This window comes from Peromyscus californicus, unplaced genomic scaffold, assembly GCF_007827085.1.
Source record: "Peromyscus californicus insignis strain IS unplaced genomic scaffold, ASM782708v3 Scaffold_5__1_contigs__length_169319896, whole genome shotgun sequence".
Lineage (NCBI taxonomy): Eukaryota > Metazoa > Chordata > Mammalia > Rodentia > Cricetidae > Peromyscus > Peromyscus californicus.
Genome location: NW_026294573.1, coordinates 478968 through 495216, shown reverse-complemented (window position 1 = coordinate 495216; position 16249 = coordinate 478968). Strand labels below are relative to the sequence as shown.

Here is a 16249-nt window from a genome sequence, read left to right as displayed (position 1 = left end):
AAAACATCCCTGTGTCTAGGGCTCATGTTGATGCCTTAGCAGGCTTTCTTGGACCACCAGCCCCCAAATCATGACATAAAGAGAATTCTTAGTAGTTATGAATGCGCAGCCTTATCTTATGCTTGTCCCTCTAGCTCTTAATTTAACCTGTTTTTCTTCATCTATGTTTTGCCTTGAGGATTTTTACCTTTCTTTCCTTCTGTATGTCCTATTTCCCTGCTTCCTCCATGTTTGACTGGCTGGCCCCTGGCTTCTCCCCCACCTCCCGCAAGACTCCTCTTCCTTATTCTTTCTGCCTAGCAGCCCCACCTATCCCTCTACTGCCTAGTTATTGGCTGTTAAGCTTTGTTGTTGTTCTTGTCATTGTTGTTTTGAGACAGGGTTTCTCTGTGTAGCTTTGGAGCCTTTCCTGGAACTCACTCTGTATCCCAGGCTGATCTTGAACTCACAGAGATCCTCCTGCCTCTGCCTCCTGAGTGCTGGGATTAAAGGCGTGTGCCACCACCACCCGGCTAGAAAAGCTTTTTTAACATGATGAGCAGGAACCAATGAATGAAGGGCCTGGAGCCATTTATGCTTTTCAAAGACATGTATTTATTTTCTCCCCCGCTCCTCCCCCCCCCCACCGGAGCTGAGGACCAATCCCAGGGCCTTGTGCTTGCTAGGCAAGCACTCTACCACTGAGCTAAATCCCCAACCCAACATGTACATAATACCTATGTCCTTCAACTATACCTTCCTAACCTTCCTAAACACATGATTTTTGTGGCAGAACAGTTTATTTTCAAGCTACAATACACCTGGACAGTATGATTCTTTTGTCCTCTGGTGTCCACGTGTGTACCATGATAGCTTGCATGCACAGTAATAAACCTAGAACCAAAGAGGAGAACTCTGAAGTCTGACTTTATATACTTGCTCAAACCATGAAATCCCAAGTAAAGTAATTCTGGGCATTAAGTCTCCAGGGAGCTTCCTAGTTGGTAAAGTGCTTGAGATACTTACCTTTTCTCCACAAGGATTAAGGATCTTGTCCTTGAGACTCTTCCATACTTTGCCCTATGTTGTACTTTCCCATTAATCAGCTGTATCCTTTACAATAAAACTAGTCAAAGAAAAAAAGGGGTGTGTGGCAATTTCTATAGGTAGGTAGGAGAGAACCTACCCTGAGTTACTGCATGATAGAAGACCACAAGATAAAAGGTAGCCAGAGGGTGTTATGCAGGCAAAGGGTGACCATGTAGACAAGGGGACTGTGTGGACCAGTAGTGCTGCATAGATGGGTAGAGGCACTATGGCTGGAAGAAGCATCAAGATCCTCCAGCCTTGGTTATGCTGTCTAGTTAACACCATATTTAGCATATACAAGCCATTTCTGCCAAGTCTTGCCAGAATTCCTTATTGGCAGATCACAAACAGTAAAATGTAGACATTAGAAAACCTGGAGAGATGGTCAGCAATTAAGAGCACTGTTCTTGCAGATAGCCTGAATTCAGTTAGAAGACATTGCCTTGTTGGGTTATGTTTGTTTTGTTCATTTCTACAGAGCAATGAGAATATTTTCCATCAACTTCAGCGTGGATCCAATAATACTTTGGGTTATAACCCAATAGTACTTTTTGTGCCCATGTTTTTCATTGGCCAGAGTTGTGGCCACTTTTTTTTTTTTTTTTTTTTCAGACAGGGTTTCTCTGTAGCCTTTGCTGTTCTGGAACTCACTCTGTAGACTAACTAGGCTGTCCTTGAACTCACAGAGATCCACTTCCCTCTGCCTCCGAGTGCTGGGATTAAAGGCATGTGCCACCATTGCCTGGGGACACACTCCATTTTTATTGTTATCAAGAGGACTTGCTTCCTGTTTCAAGATATGAAACACTGTAGATTTATTATTTATTTTTTCCTCCTGATCCTATAATAAGCTGCTTCTAAGGAGCCATTATTTGTTTTTCAGAGAAACCAGGGTCTGAGCACTGGGTGGGTTGCTGCTCTGGGACTGCTGCATGGTTCTGTTACTTGACAGAAATAGAAAATACATGTTATAATGATCAACTTAAATGCACAATATGAATTCCACACCTCTACGTAATTGATAATTGAGCTAACAAGGTCTTATCAAGGTCTCTGTAGCTGGAGTTGAACTTCATATAAGTTGTTCAGGCCTCTCCCGTTCATCTGTAACTTCTCATTCCAACTAGCAAGGATCTGGGTTCCCCATCTACTACCCCTTGACTTTTCAGGTTCCATGTGCATGCATGCACAACAACATATCAGAATGGCTGTCAATTAAGGTGCAGTCCTTGAGTGCAGTTCTCTGCCTTCAGCAGCCTGACAGACATGTTCCTCAGATACCATGTCAGCGTTCCCTTTCTCCCTTCAATGCTGTTATACCATTTGTAATACGTTAAGATACTTTTATGTAGCTAGACGGTGGTAGCACACGCCTTTAATCCCAGCACTTGGGAGGCAGAGGCAGGCAGATCTCTGTGAGCTTGAGGCGATCCTGGTCTACAGAATGAGTTCCAGGATAACCAGGACTGTTTCACAGAGAAATTCTGTCTTGAGGGAAAAAAAAAAAAAAAAAAGGTACTTTTGTGGGGCTGGGTGGTGATGGTATACACTTTTAGTCCCAGTACTTGGGAGGAAGAGGCAGGCAAATCTCTGAGTTCAAAACCAGCCTGGACTACATAGTGAGAGCCTGGGCTACATAGTGAGTTCCAGGACAGCCAGAGCTTCACAGGTAAACCCTGTCTCAAAAAACCAAAACCAAATAACAAAAAGATACTTTTGTCACATTTGGCTTTATGTCTTAGGAATTCCTCTCCAACCTCCTAAACAAGTTTCATTTTTAATTTACATATTTAAGATTCATAGATGGCAACCACACTGGGGAGGCAGAGGCAGAGGCAGGCAAATGTCTGTGAGTTTGAGGCCAGTTTGGTCTACATCAGTGGTTCTTAAACTTCCTAACGCTGTGACATTTTAATACAGGTCTTCATGTTGTGGTGACCCTCAACCGTTGCTACTTCATAACTGTAATTTTGCTACTGTTATGAATCATAATGTAAATATTTTTGGAGACAGAGGTTTTGCCAAAGGGGTTGCAACTCACAGGTTGAGAACCTCTGGTCTATATAATGAGATTACATAGAGAGACTGTCTCAACAACAACAAAGATTTGGGCCTGGGCATTGTGGCTCATACTTGTAATTCCAGCACTGGTAGGTAGGGGCAGGAGAATCACCTAAAATTCCAGGCTATCCTGGTCTACACGGTAAAGTCCAGGCCAGCCAGTGTTACATAACATAGCAAGACCCTATCTCAGAGAAGGTGGGTGGCAGTGAGATGGTTTAGTGGGTAAAAATGCTTGCCCTACAAGCCTGATAACTTGAGTTTGATCCCTGGAACATGGTGGGAAAAGAACCAGTTCCCAAAAGTTGTCCTCTATTTTATTGATGGATTGTGGCCAACAAGACAGTTCACCAGGTAAAGGTGCTTGCCACCAAATCTGAAAACCTGAGTTCCATTCCCAGACACCGCAGTGCTTTGTACATTGTGACATGTACACTGTGACATAGATGCCACAGCATACACACAAATAAATGGATTGGTGGGGTGTCAGTGGTCAAGTGCTTTCAGAACATGTGTAAAGCCTGGGGTTCAACCTATAATGCCAAGAAAATAACTTACTGTGTAAACCAGGCTGCCCTCCAGCTCACAGAGATCTCTTTGCCTCAGGCTCCCAAATGCTGGGATAACAGGCTTGTGCCATCATGCCTGGATTTTTGCTTTTTGTTTTAGATGATGTCTCACTATGCAGCTTTGGCTGATTTGGCACCCACTATGCATACCAACCTGGCTTTGCCTCCTGAGTGCTGGGATTAAAGGTGTGTGCTACCATACCTGACACAGCAACAATAATAAAACCGATGAGGGCTGGGCGGTGGTGGAACACTCCTTTATTTATTTATTTATTTATTTATTTATTTATTTATTTATTTATTTATTTATTTATTTATTTATTTATTTACTTGCTTACTTATTTACTTATTTATTTATTTATCCATTTATTTATTTATTCATTTATTTATTTTTTATTTTTTAAAAAGATTTATTTATTGTGTATACAATGTTCTGCCTGCATGTATCCCTGCAGGCCAGAAGAGGGCACCAGATCTCACTACAGATGGTTGTGAGCCACCATGTGGTTGCTGGGAATTGAACTCAGGACCTCTAGAAGAGCAGTCAGTGCTCTTAACCTCTGAGCCATCTCTCCAGCCCCAGCATACTCCTTTAATCCCAGCACTCTGGACCCTAGAAGAACCAACAGACATTCAAGTGACTATTTCTAGGAAATGGGTCAGAACTCATAGAAAACATTCTGGGGGTGCAGTTTAGTGGTGGAGTGCCTGCTATGATCTACAAGGGCTTGGTTTCAACTCCTTCATGAAAATCTCCCTAACCAGATTGAGGGTAGAATGGTGAACGTTATGGTCTAGAGTGTATGTGAACCATCTATCCTCCACCTCTTGGACATGAGGGGTCCAAACAGATCCTAGCACAATCCAGATGGACTTTTGGCCCAGCAGTTTGTCCATATTGGCCCCTATCATACCCAATCCTTACTGAGAAACCAGGGACTATGGAAACCAGGGGCTATCCTTATGAAATGAATACTTGTTTCTGCTACCATGGAATTGTATTGGTCCCCCACTGCTGTACAAGAAGTCACATTTGTTACCTCACAGTTCCATGGTCTAGCCCTGCTCAAAGTCTCAAAAGCCTGATGTCAGAGTAGCTCCAAAGAATGGAGGCCCACTTCTAGACCACCTGCAGAATCTGATTCCTCCAAGTTGTAGGGATGAAGACTTGGCTGGGGTCTAGGACTATCTCAGCTCCCAAAGGTCACCCCCAGACCTTGTTCTGTTGCCCACCCAGTGGGATTCTTAACTCTAGGGAACTGCTCCCCCTGGATTGGAGGGAATAGCTCTTTGCATCTGCTCTGGTAGAAGCTTTGCCACCAAAGCAGGGACATTTTCTCACTTTTTAATGTTATGTAGCCTGATCAAGTGTGTATATGACTATGCTGCGTGCTCACACTCACACAGGGGACTCCATGGTGCAGACACCAATGGCTGTAGTCTTGTGGATTCTTTGAAATCTACTCACCATGAGGACTTGATAGGGACCATTTTCTTGTCTGTCCATGGTAGCCCTAAACCACTTCAGTATTTCTGTGTGCCATCAGGCCAACCTCTAGCCAGATGGCTATTCTTGTTTCATTTATTTTAAAACAGGTTCTTACTGATGATGATCCTCCTGATTCATCCTCTTGAATGCTGTAGTAACAGGCATGTGCCACTATGCCCATCCACTTCTGTCATTTAGAAATGATCATAAGGGGCTGGAGAGATGGCCTAGTGTTTTAGAGCACTTGTTGCTCTTACAGAGGACCCAGGTTTGATTCCGAGTGGCCATGGGAGGCTAACAACTACCCGTAGCTCCAGTTCCAGAGGATCTGATGCCCTCTTCTGGCCTCTGAGTGCACTGCAGGTAGTACAAGGCCATATGCAGGTGAGAAATCTATACACAAAAAAATACATTAAATATTTTTTAAATGATCATAAGCCAGGTAGAGTGTAGCAGGAATCTTAAAAGTTCTTATTAATAAAATCAAACCTGAGCCAGGTATTGGGTTGAACACTGGAAGATCAGAGAGACAGAACAAGCCACAGCTAACCTCACCTGGCCAACTTCTCAGCTGGTCTTGTTTCCTCAGACTGGAAGCTTCTGTGTTCTCATCCCAATGGCTCTCAGCTGAACTGCTGCTCGAAATCCTGAACGCTTAACCAGTCAAATGCTTCTAGTTCCTGGTCTTCACGCCTTATATATCTTGCCTTTCTGCCATCACTCCCTGGGATTAAAGGCTCACTTCTTGGGATTAAAGGCGTGTGTCACCATGCCTGGCTGTTTCCAATGTGGCCTTGAACTCACAGAGATCCAGAGGGATTTCTGTCTCTGGAATGCTAGGATTAAAGGTGTGAGTGCCACCATTTTCTAGCCTTTGTATCTAGTGGCTCTTCTGTTCTCTGACCCCAGATAAATTTATTAGGGTGCACAATATTTTGGGGAACACAATACCACCACAGGTATAGTGGTGCATTCTTTTAATCCTAGCACTTGGTATGCAGAGGCAGGTGGATTTCTGTAAATTGGAGTCCAGTCTGGTCTATATAGTGAGTTCCATGACAGCCAGAGCTATGTAGAGAGACCTTGTCTCAAAAAAATAAAAAAATAAATAAAAAAGGGGGCTGGAGAGATGGCTCAGTGGTTAAGAACACTGGCTGCTCTTCCAGAGGACCCAGGTTCAATTCTCAACACCCACATGGCAGCAAACAACTGTCTATAATTCCAGTTCTGGGTGATCCAACATCCTCACACACAGACATATATGTAAGCAAAAAAACCAATGCACATAAAAAAAGTTGATTAAAAAAATAAATTAATGAATAGATGATAAAAGATAAGTATGCTGGTCTATCAACAGGGCAAGGGCTGGTGCATCCATCTAATTTAGCACTGAATCTTGAATGCTTGGTGGGTGTTCAGAAAGTGCTGGATAAATGAAGACCAATGTGGGTCTTTATGGATGAGTAACAGTAGATGCATAAGCAACTCTCAGTTTGTGCCTGTGTCTGGTCTGAATATATTCCATGGGACCATAAGAAGCCTGTGGTGGGGCAGTTGGACCTGACTGAATCGCTGGTCCTGTGGTTTTTCTTCCCAATGAGCCGGGCTGCCTGGAATGTCCAAGTCACCAGGAATAGGAGCCAACATCAGATTCTTAGTCTTTGTGCCTAGTGGGCTGGCTGATACCTCTTGTCTGGCCACACCCCTAAAAGAAGAAAATAAGTCTAGGGCTCTGGGTTGGCTGAGGCTTTGCCAAAGTACCATGAGGTCAGTGGTTTTGCTTTGCCCTGGTCTGTTCTTTTCCTAGAGGGACAAAGATTCTAGATGGGGCTGGGAAGCAAGGAGCAGGGAGCTGGGGGCTCCACAGTACAGACTGAAAAGGAGCTGGAGTGGCCCAGGCCCCCCTTGACTGTGGGAGGGGCAGGTGGCTTGGTTAGCAGCCCAGGCTGCCTGCTTGGCTCCAGTTCTTGTCTGTGGCTATTTCCTGCTTAAGGATGTGGTGGGGGAGGGGGGGGGGCTGGGAGGAGGGCAAACAGGCCTCTGCTCTCCATCTTGACTCCTCTGGCCTAAAGTAGAGGATGGGGGGAAGAAGGTGTTGGCCAAGGGTCATCTGTTCCCATGTGTGTCTCTAGGGAGTCAAGGCTCCCATAGATATCAGTATCTGGCCTGTAATCTGGAAGTAAGTTATTGGGATTTGTAGTTTGAGAGTTCCCCAAGTCTGCAAGCCCTGAGTCTGCAAAGGGAAGACCTGGGCAGAGGTATGGAACAGGTGTCCCAGACTCCTAATACACTCTTCCTCTGTCCTTGAACCTTGTCAACACTCATATTTAGGATCAGGCCTGGGGCCACCTCTGTGTCCTTTTATCGCTTCCTGAACACTCTCCTTCCATGGAAAGAAACAGGATAAAGGATAGCCTAGGACAACCATGGGAGAGTAGAGAGGGGAGACAGATATAGCAGAAGTCAACCTCCTGAGTATGGGGTAGAGACACACACTGTGGCAAGTGAGGCATCCACACCACTTAGAAAAGCAGAAGGGAAGGTCAGAACAGGGGAATTGAGGGATGGCCTGCTGGGTGGGACTTGTTTTTCCAGAATAAAAGGCCCAGGGAAGAGCTGGGGGCCAAGTTCATGCTCTGCCTGGCCCAGATCCTGGATGGCTGGCTGCCTTAGGTCCTGAGGGACTTCCTATAGCCTCACAGCTGGTCCTCCCTGTTTCCCCCTCCCCTCCAATAGCCAGCTAGGCTGAGGTTCTGGCTTGTCTGAGGACTTGGGGACCCCACCCCAGCCTCCAGGGATAGGGCCTGTACCTATTACTATCCAAAGAAGTGGCCTAGACTGCTTAAGGGCTTCTGAGGTTTTTTGGATTCTTTTCCTTTCTTGTTCTGAGGTTTGCTTAACTAGCAGGAGTGGGCTGGTACACAGTGCTGCTCTGTTATTTCCCATTTGTTTATATGACTTTGTTTTCCCAGAGCTTCAAATTTGTGCTTTCTGTTGGGAGAGTTCCACTCCCCTTTCCTCCAAGTGGAGGTTTCCCAGATCATAGTAATTCAGTCCTGGTTTCAGGACTCTGGGTTTGCCTTATGAATGTGGACAGCTCTAGTCGTCAGGCCATGAGGAAAGTCTGACCACACTCACACTCTGTCCTCAGTGCCCAGAGGTCCTACCACGCACCTCCCTAGTTGGCTGTTCTTTGTTTTGTTTGAGACAGGGTCTCACTATGTGTAGCCATGGCTGCTCTGGAATTCACTATGAGGATCATGTTGGCCTCAAACTCATAGAGCTCTGCCTCTGCCTCTCAAGTGCTAGAATTAAAGGTGTGGGCCACTGTGCCTGCCTTTCTTGATCCTAGAGATAAGTGGACCATAGTGTCATCATGTGGTCTGCAGGTAGCCCACCATGGTCCCAGAGAAGGGCATAGTAAAGTCACCCTCATCTAAATTGGAACTGGAAGAGCCACCTGATCTGGCAAGGAGAATACAAGAATGGAGAAAGCAGTCCAGGTTTTCTGGCCTGGCTGACCACATGGGAGAATGTCAAAGCCGGGGATGCAGATCATTCACCTTCAAACACCAGTTCTGCTGCAGCTCAGAAAGTTTACCAGATGCTTGGCACCCACATGGCCTCAGGAATCCTCACATTCAGGCCTCTTCATCTGTCCTAGGACTGAGCTACTGCCCCACCCAAGGGCTGTCCGGTGACTGGCTGAGCATTTACACAGACCCTCCCACCTTCTAGGCCTGGACCGGGTGGCTGCAACACAACAGGCCAGCCAAGGATGGGGGAGGCCAACAGTAGAGCAGCACAGTGGGCGGGGCACAGACCCGGCCTACAGCTCCGTGATGTCAGCGGGTGCTGGCAGGGAGAGGGGGTCGGCTGTTTTTCTGGAGAGTTAGAGCTGAGTAAGACAAAGCACAGCGCGGTCCCTGCTGGCGCCATGGAACTGCTGTCCTGTGTCTTGCTGTGGAAACTGGTGCTTCTTCAGAGTGAGTGTGAGAGATGGGACTGTGTGTGGGACAGTGAGTTGATGAACTCTCTGTGTTTAGGCTGGGAGGGGTAGGGAGCACTCATCAAAGAAAAGGACCAGGCTGGTGCCTCAAAACAGCAATTCACTTTCAATCATGAAGCCTTCAGGTACTCTAACAAAAATCCCAGAGGCCCTAACTAGGGAGGATGTAGCCAAGGGTGCCTCCTGTACCCATTCTTTGTGTGACTACAGTGTCAGCTGCTCAGGGTGCAGTCCTCCCAGATGTGGGGAGGGGAGTCAGTGGGGCTGACAACTAAGGGGCTAATAGAATCTGTTCCAACGCCTTCTTCAGGGCCCCTAGGCCCTGCCTACTCTGGCCTGCTGACCAGGCACATTTTTCCTAGAAGCCTGGGCCCTAAGCCACTTCTCCACAGCACTGTCTTGGGCCAGTGGTGGCAGATCAGGACTTACTCCCCATGTCACCTGTTGGGACTGTAGCAGGGGGCCATGCTGCACCCAGGGTGGGGTGTGTAGGACAGGGCTATGAATGCCCGAGGGCTGAAGGTTCCTAAAGGTTCAGCACAGATGCATATACTACTGCTGGTTGCCTCAGTGTCCTGCTGGAGCAGTTCGGAAGGACTTGTTGCTATGATGTGGCAATGGTTACTTCAAGTTCACAGTTCAGAACAAGACTGCAAAGAGTCACATCCTTCCCTACTACTCACGGCCAGATTTCTTGGTTTCCCACTTACCAGAGCTGTCTGTATAGCCAGGAAGGTGACACTAAGGTGTTACCTGCAGTTTCCCTACCAGAACTAGTTAAGTGGGCATCATGGCAACAAACTGCCATGACTGCGGGACGCCCCAAGTGGTCTTCCAACTGGTGGGTCCTGGGATGCAAAGGTGAAAAATGCCTACAGCTTTATTCTTCCTCTCCTTCCAGGCCTTGAAGTCCTTCTGTACTCAGGTTAGTATCCCATACCCAGCTGTGGGCCAGGCCCCTTTAGAGTCCACTTCTCTCCTAACCCATCCTGCCTCCATCTTGACTTTTGCCGCTGACTCCCTCTTCCCGACAAGGGCCCTCAGGGACCGCAACAGCCAGCAGTTCTGTGGTGTCTGAGTCCGTAGTGAGCTGGGCAGCCGGAACCCAGGCGGTGCTGCGCTGCCAGAGCCCGCGCATGGTGTGGACCCAAGACCGACTGCATGACCGCCAGCGCGTGGTCCACTGGGACCTCAGCGGAGTCCCGGGCAGCCAAGGGCGCCGACTCGTGGATATGTACTCGGCGGGTGAACAGCGCGTGTACGAGCCGCGCGACAACGGCCGCCTCCTGCTGTCGCCTTCTGCCTTCCACGACGGCAACTTCTCACTGCTCATCCGCGGTACGCTGTGGAACCGTGGTGGGGCTGAAACTTTGGCAGGAGTAGAAACATTGGCAGGGGGCGGACACAAACCTTTGACGAGGCTAGGCCTATGAAAGGGTGGAGCCTTGGAAAGGCGGGGCCATGGAGGGGACAGAACCATTTAGGGAGGGGCTATGGAGGAAGATGGGTCCCACACGCTGAGGTTATCTTCTGCGAAGCAGCTGTGGAGGAGGGCGACGAAGGGGTGTACACCTGCAACCTGCACCACCACTACTGTCACCTCTACGAGAGTCTGGCCGTGCGCCTCGAGGTCACCGACGATCGTGAGTGTGCCCCTCACCCTCCTTTGCTACTGCCATCCCTGCCCCAGCCCGTCTTCCCCTTCCTCACCTCTGCGGGGCAGTGATCTGGCTGCCTCTCTCAATGCATCCGCAGCCCTGTTAGCTCGCGCTTACTGGGACGGCGAGAAGGAAGTGAAGGTGGTGGTCCGCGGCGCGCCGGCTCTGATGACTTGCGTGAACCGTGAGCACTTGTGGACTGACCGCCACTTAGAGGAGGCGCAGCAGGTGGTCCATTGGGACCGACAGTTACCTGGGGTGCCACACGACCGCGCTGACCGCCTGCTTGACCTGTACGCATCTGGCGAGCGCCGAGCCTACGGGCCATCCTTCCTGCGTGATCGTGTGGCAGTGAATGCCGACGCTTTTGCACGTGGCGACTTCTCCCTACGCATAGATTCTCTGGAGCCGGCTGACGAGGGAATCTATTCCTGCCACCTGCACCACCACTACTGCGGCCTGCACGAGCGCCGGGTCTTCCACCTACAGGTCACCGAACCTGTCTTGGAGCCACCTGCTCCTGCCTCTCCCAGTAATGGGTCTGGCCACAACAGCGCTCCTGGCCCAGGTGTGTGCAAGTGTGCAGCCTGCGGGCACCGAGAAGGGGTATTGCTGAGAGTTTCTTCCTTCCTTTCCTTCTTTCTTTCTTTTCTTTTCTTTTTTTTTTTTTGGTATTAGTTTTTGTTTTTCGAGGCAGCGTTTCCTTGTGTAGCCTCAGCTGTCCTGGAACTAGCTTTGTAGACCAGGCTGGACTTAAACTCAGAGATCCGCCTGTCTCTGTTTCCTGAGTGCTGGGATTAAAGGCAGCTCCACCACACCTGACTCATGGAGGGTTTCTGATGCTTGCTACTTCCCTGTAGATCCCACGCTGGTAAGTAGATCCCGAGGCCACAGTGTCATCAACGTCATTGTCCCAGAGAACCACGCGCATTTCTTCCAGCAACTGGGCTATGTGTTGGCCACGCTACTGCTATTCATTTTGTTGCTCATCACCGTAGTCTTGGCTACACGCCATCGTCATCGTGGAGGTAAGGCAGGGCCCTTAGAACAGAGGGGCCCAGATTGACTGAGGACAGTGAGACTGACTTGATATTCCTCTCTTCACAGGATGCGGGACTTCAGACAAAAAAGCTGGGAAACTGAAGGGGTGAGTTTGCTTGCCCAGCCCTCCTCCCAGACCTGCCCTGCCCTGCCCTCCTACACTGCCATCTCCCTTTAGGAAGGACGTGAACATGATGGAGTTTGCTGTGGCCACAGGGGACCAGGCTCCTTATAGGACTGAGGACATCCAGCTAGGTAGGAGTGAGGGCCACAAGGGTCCAGGGGAAGTGCATTTTTGGGTGGGACTTATTCTTTTCTTCTAACCAGATTACAAGAACAACATCCTGAAGGAGAGGGCTGAGCTGGCCCACAGTCCCCTGCCTGCCAAGAATGTGGATCTGGATAAAGGTGAGCAGTGGAGGGAGACCCCAACATCCCGCCATCCCACATGTGACTCTACCCATTCCCGGGACCCTTTGGATAGGAGACCCCTGCCATCTTTTCTGAGAAGGCCTTGGGAAGTCATGCCAAATGTCTTCCTGACTTTCCCACTGGGACTAAGGGACAGAAAGTAGACACTAGCCATTTTCTTGGCTTCCAGAGTTCAGAAAGGAGTACTGCAAATAAATGGATCCTGAGCTTCTGGCTGGGTCAGTAGCTCTGCATCAAAGGATGTCTCCATGACCCTCCTGTGGCACTCCTGGCTTCTTCTCAGCGGCTGGTCCCGCTTTCCTATAAACTTGGCCTGAACTTGGCACTTTGTTCTTCCAAGAATCACCCTCATCTTGGTGAGCAACTATGGGTTCCCTAGGGACTCTGATATAGTATAGTTGCTGCCCACTGGTTGGGAGTACAGCCTGTGCCCACTGGTGGCTGTACTCCCAGCTTTGACACAACAGACATAGATCCCTTGTTAATGTACACCAAATGGACATTCTCTCGTGGCTTCTTCCTGCTAGGGCCAGGAAGCCACTTAAAGATAGTTAAGTCACCAGTTCAACATGTTAGCCATTGTCTTGGAGAGCCCCCAGGGTCTTCCAGGACTCACTATGCCTATGCATTACTCAGAGCCCTGCTGTCATATGTTCTGACTCGTGGGCCCTCCTTGCTGCTTTGGGCCACTGGGAGCTGGCCCATTGCCCCTTTTCTGCTTCTGATCCCTTTCTGCTGAATACCTTCCAAGAGTTGCTGGGTACCATGTGACTCTTGGCCTTGACATCCCTCCCTTTCTGGAGTCTGGGATTGGGGCTCCATTTGTCCTCTATTTTGGCTGAAGATGGGGGAAGAGGGTTCTGAGTGGCCTGTGCTGCCACACCAAACAGCTCCTACTGGGGAAGTTTTCATGTCATAATAAAAACACTTCTGATTTTTAGCCTTGGCCCTGCTGTTCCTCTTCTGTTCAGGGAGGACATATCTCCCAGGTGCTCTCATAACCTTCATTTGAGTTCCATTGTCCTTCCCTACCCCCTCGAGTGGAAGGTCTATGTCTAGGTCCTTCTAGGATCAAATGTACTATGACACAGGAGCCCGTTTCCCATGGTGAAGGACTTTCGGTCCCTTTTCCAAATGTGTGTGTGGACAGGAAGGAGTGGGGAGTATACAATGACAGAGATAGGACATAGAAGGAAATGGTGCTGACCCAGTTTTTTTTATTTTTTTTATTTTTTATTTTTTGGTTTTTCGAGACAGGGTTTCTCTGTGTAGCTTTGGCGCCTTTCCTGAAATTCACTCTGTAGCCCAGGCTGGCCTGGAACTCACAGAGATCCACCTGGCTGTGCCTCCTGCGTGCTGGGATTAAAGGTGTGTTCCACCACTGCCTGGCCACTGGCCCAGTTCTTTGAGAAGCAGATGCCATGATGGAGTAAAAAGAAGCAAAGACAGGCAGGAAGGCTCCCCAAGGATACAGGTCTGAGGAGATTCCATCAGAAAGAGCCCCAAGAGGCAGGGCTTGGCCAACAGGATCAGGTGTTGGTTTTCAGGTTCCCCTAGGGTTTAGTCATGACTGGGCACTGGCTGTGTAACCTCAGCAGACCAAGGTGAAAAAGCAGCTAAGAAAGGGCACAGACTTCTATCCCCCACCCGCCTTAGAAAGATTTATTTATCATGTATACAGTGTTCTGTCTGTGTGCATGCCTGCAGGCCAGAAGAGGGCACCAGATCTCATTATAGATGGTTGTGAGACACCATGTGGTTGCTGGGAATTGAATTCAGGACCTCTGGAAGAGCAGCCAATGCTCTTAACCTCTGAGCCATCTCTCCAACCCCCTCCCACTCTCTCTTTTAAAAAATTTAAAAATTTGGGATTGAAGAGATGGCTCAGCAGTTAGGAGCACTGACTGCTTTTCCAGAGGACCCAGGTTCAATTTCAGGCAGCCACATGGCAGCTCACAACTTTCTGTAACTCCAGTTCCAGGGTAGCCAACACCCTCACACAGACATACATGCAGGCAAAATACCAATGCACATAAAAATAAATTATATATAATCTTAATTTTTATCATTTTATATATATGGGTGTTTTGCCTGCATGTATGTCTGTGTACCACGTGTGTGCAATGCTCATGGAGGCCCAGGTGTTTGCTTATTTGTTTGTCTTGAGACAAGGTCTCACTATATAGCCTGGTCTGGAACTCATAGAGATGCATCTGCCTCTGCTTTCCTAGTGCTAGGATTGGATTAAAGGCATATGCCATCACATCCTGCTTTTTTTTTTTTTTCACTTATATTATGTGAATGTTTGTAGATAAGTGAATGGCATGAATGTAGAGGTCAGAGGATAAGTTGCAGGACTCTATTCTCTCCTTCCTTGGGTGGGCTTTAGCCTGCACTATGTGGGTCCTGGAGTTCAAACTCAAGTCATCAGACTTAACAGCAGGCACCTTAAATAGCTAAGCCATCTTATTGGTCCCATTTCTTCACTCTTGCCCCCCTCCAGTGCTCTCTCAAGAATAGTGAGGATAGGAAAGGATGACAATCACCCACAAGGACCTCAGTGACCTGTTGAGGTATAGTTTGAGGATGTACCTCTCACACTAGTGGCCTTTGAACCCATCAGTGCTAGACAAGACCACTCCTAAAAAGGTACAAGCTCTGGCCTCACATCCACCTCTTTTACAGTGACCCAACCTGCCCCTGTCAGCATCAGCATCAGTACCAAGACTCCTACCAGGCTTCTGGTTTCTAGTTCCTATTATTTGTGGTGTCAGATGGGAACCAAGGGCAGCTGGGCTGTGAGGACCCTTGAATATGAGTGCTTCTGACCAATAGATCAGTAGCATCTTGTATCTGGCCAGAGGGGCACTCAGAAAAGGGACTATCTTCTTTCTCCCTCTTGAGCTGACCCTTTGAAGCCACCTCGCCTGGCTTCTTCAGGTTACTTCTGTAAAGATTCAAGGAAGAGGGCCAGCTGCTAGCAAAGGGAGTATGGGTTCCTAGGATAGCAGGCCTCTTTTGGGAGTAAGGGATTAAAGGGAAGAACTCTGCTTAGACTGACTTCACTGGCCTTTAGTATACATTCAATGCCTTCTGACTAACTTCTGGGTCCTCCAGGCAGTGGTGGGATCTTTCCTTGTGCTGGTATAGTGTCTGGGGATGGTTCTAGGTCACAATAGGCAACCCTTGTCTCTATCACTGACCAGTATCTTATGCATTACCCTACTCTTATTACTGGCCAGCAAAGGGCCTTGTGCCATCCTGGAGTAGGGGAGGCCTTTAGCCTAGCAAGGCTACTGGGTCAACTCTATAGGTTAAGGGGCATCCTGGTCTTCCTTGGCCTGGGGATGACACCTGGTTTTTTATTTTGGTTTTGGTTTTTCGAGACAGGGTTTCTCCATGTAGTTTTGGTGCCTGTCCTGGATCTCACTCTGTAGACCAGGCTGGCCTCGAACTCACAGAGATCTGCCTGGCTCTGCCTCCCGCGTGCTGGGATTAAGGGCATGAGCCACCACCACCCAGTGACACCTGGTTGTTTTGATCTACAATGTCCAAGGCAAAATCCCTCTGGCTTCAGTCGCAGCTTGGACCTTGCCTGGACACTTGTACGCACATCTGCATCACCACTCGTATTCACTCATTTGAGTTTCTTGGGAGATCCGATGCGACAAGGCAGTGGGCATAAGAACTGAGCTCAGGATTAGCGTGGGGTGCAGTAAGGCTCTAGCTGTCTTGGGCTAGACATAGGTATCTTTAAATTCTTGGGGAGCGCCCGAAGCACCCCAGAGTAGCCAGTGCCTCCGGATTCCGGGCACTGGCATTGGGTCGGAGAACCGGACTGGCCCAGCCCTACGGTGCTCCTCTACTCCATGGCAGATTTTATTGGCTCAAAGGGCTCAACCTCTTCAGGATCCCTCTTGCC

General features: G+C 48.6%; 1 protein-coding gene across 2 annotated transcripts; it reads left to right on the top strand.

Moving 5' to 3' along the window:
* Positions 1-7221: 7221 nt before the first annotated feature.
* Mxra8 (matrix remodeling associated 8) lies at positions 7222-13267 on the top strand. Of its 2 annotated transcripts, none has more exons than XM_052715686.1 (10): positions 7222-9179; positions 10098-10121; positions 10232-10534; positions 10738-10839; positions 10952-11422; positions 11715-11882; positions 11962-12001; positions 12074-12150; positions 12223-12303; positions 12497-13267. In XM_052715686.1, exons 1-10 carry the CDS (start codon positions 8966-8968, stop codon positions 12520-12522), a joined length of 1506 nt encoding a protein of 501 aa, XP_052571646.1. In that variant the 5' UTR covers positions 7222-8965; the 3' UTR covers positions 12523-13267. The 2 variants fall into 2 exon arrangements, with proteins under 2 accessions (XP_052571646.1, XP_052571647.1); XM_052715687.1 differs by having other exon boundaries at positions 7223-9173.
* Positions 13268-16249: the final 2982 nt, after the last annotated feature.

Excerpts from the sequence above, each read along its gene's own strand:
- Mxra8 (XM_052715686.1), top strand. The coding sequence starts at position 8,966 with ATGGGGGAGGCCAACAGTAGAGCAGCACAGTGGGCGGGGCACAGACCC. Across the intron at positions 10,535-10,737 it reads CTTCTCACTGCTCATCCGCG|CTGTGGAGGAGGGCGACGAA; the intron begins GTACGCTGTGGA and ends TCTGCGAAGCAG. Across the intron at positions 10,840-10,951 it reads CCTCGAGGTCACCGACGATC|CCCTGTTAGCTCGCGCTTAC; the intron begins GTGAGTGTGCCC and ends ATGCATCCGCAG.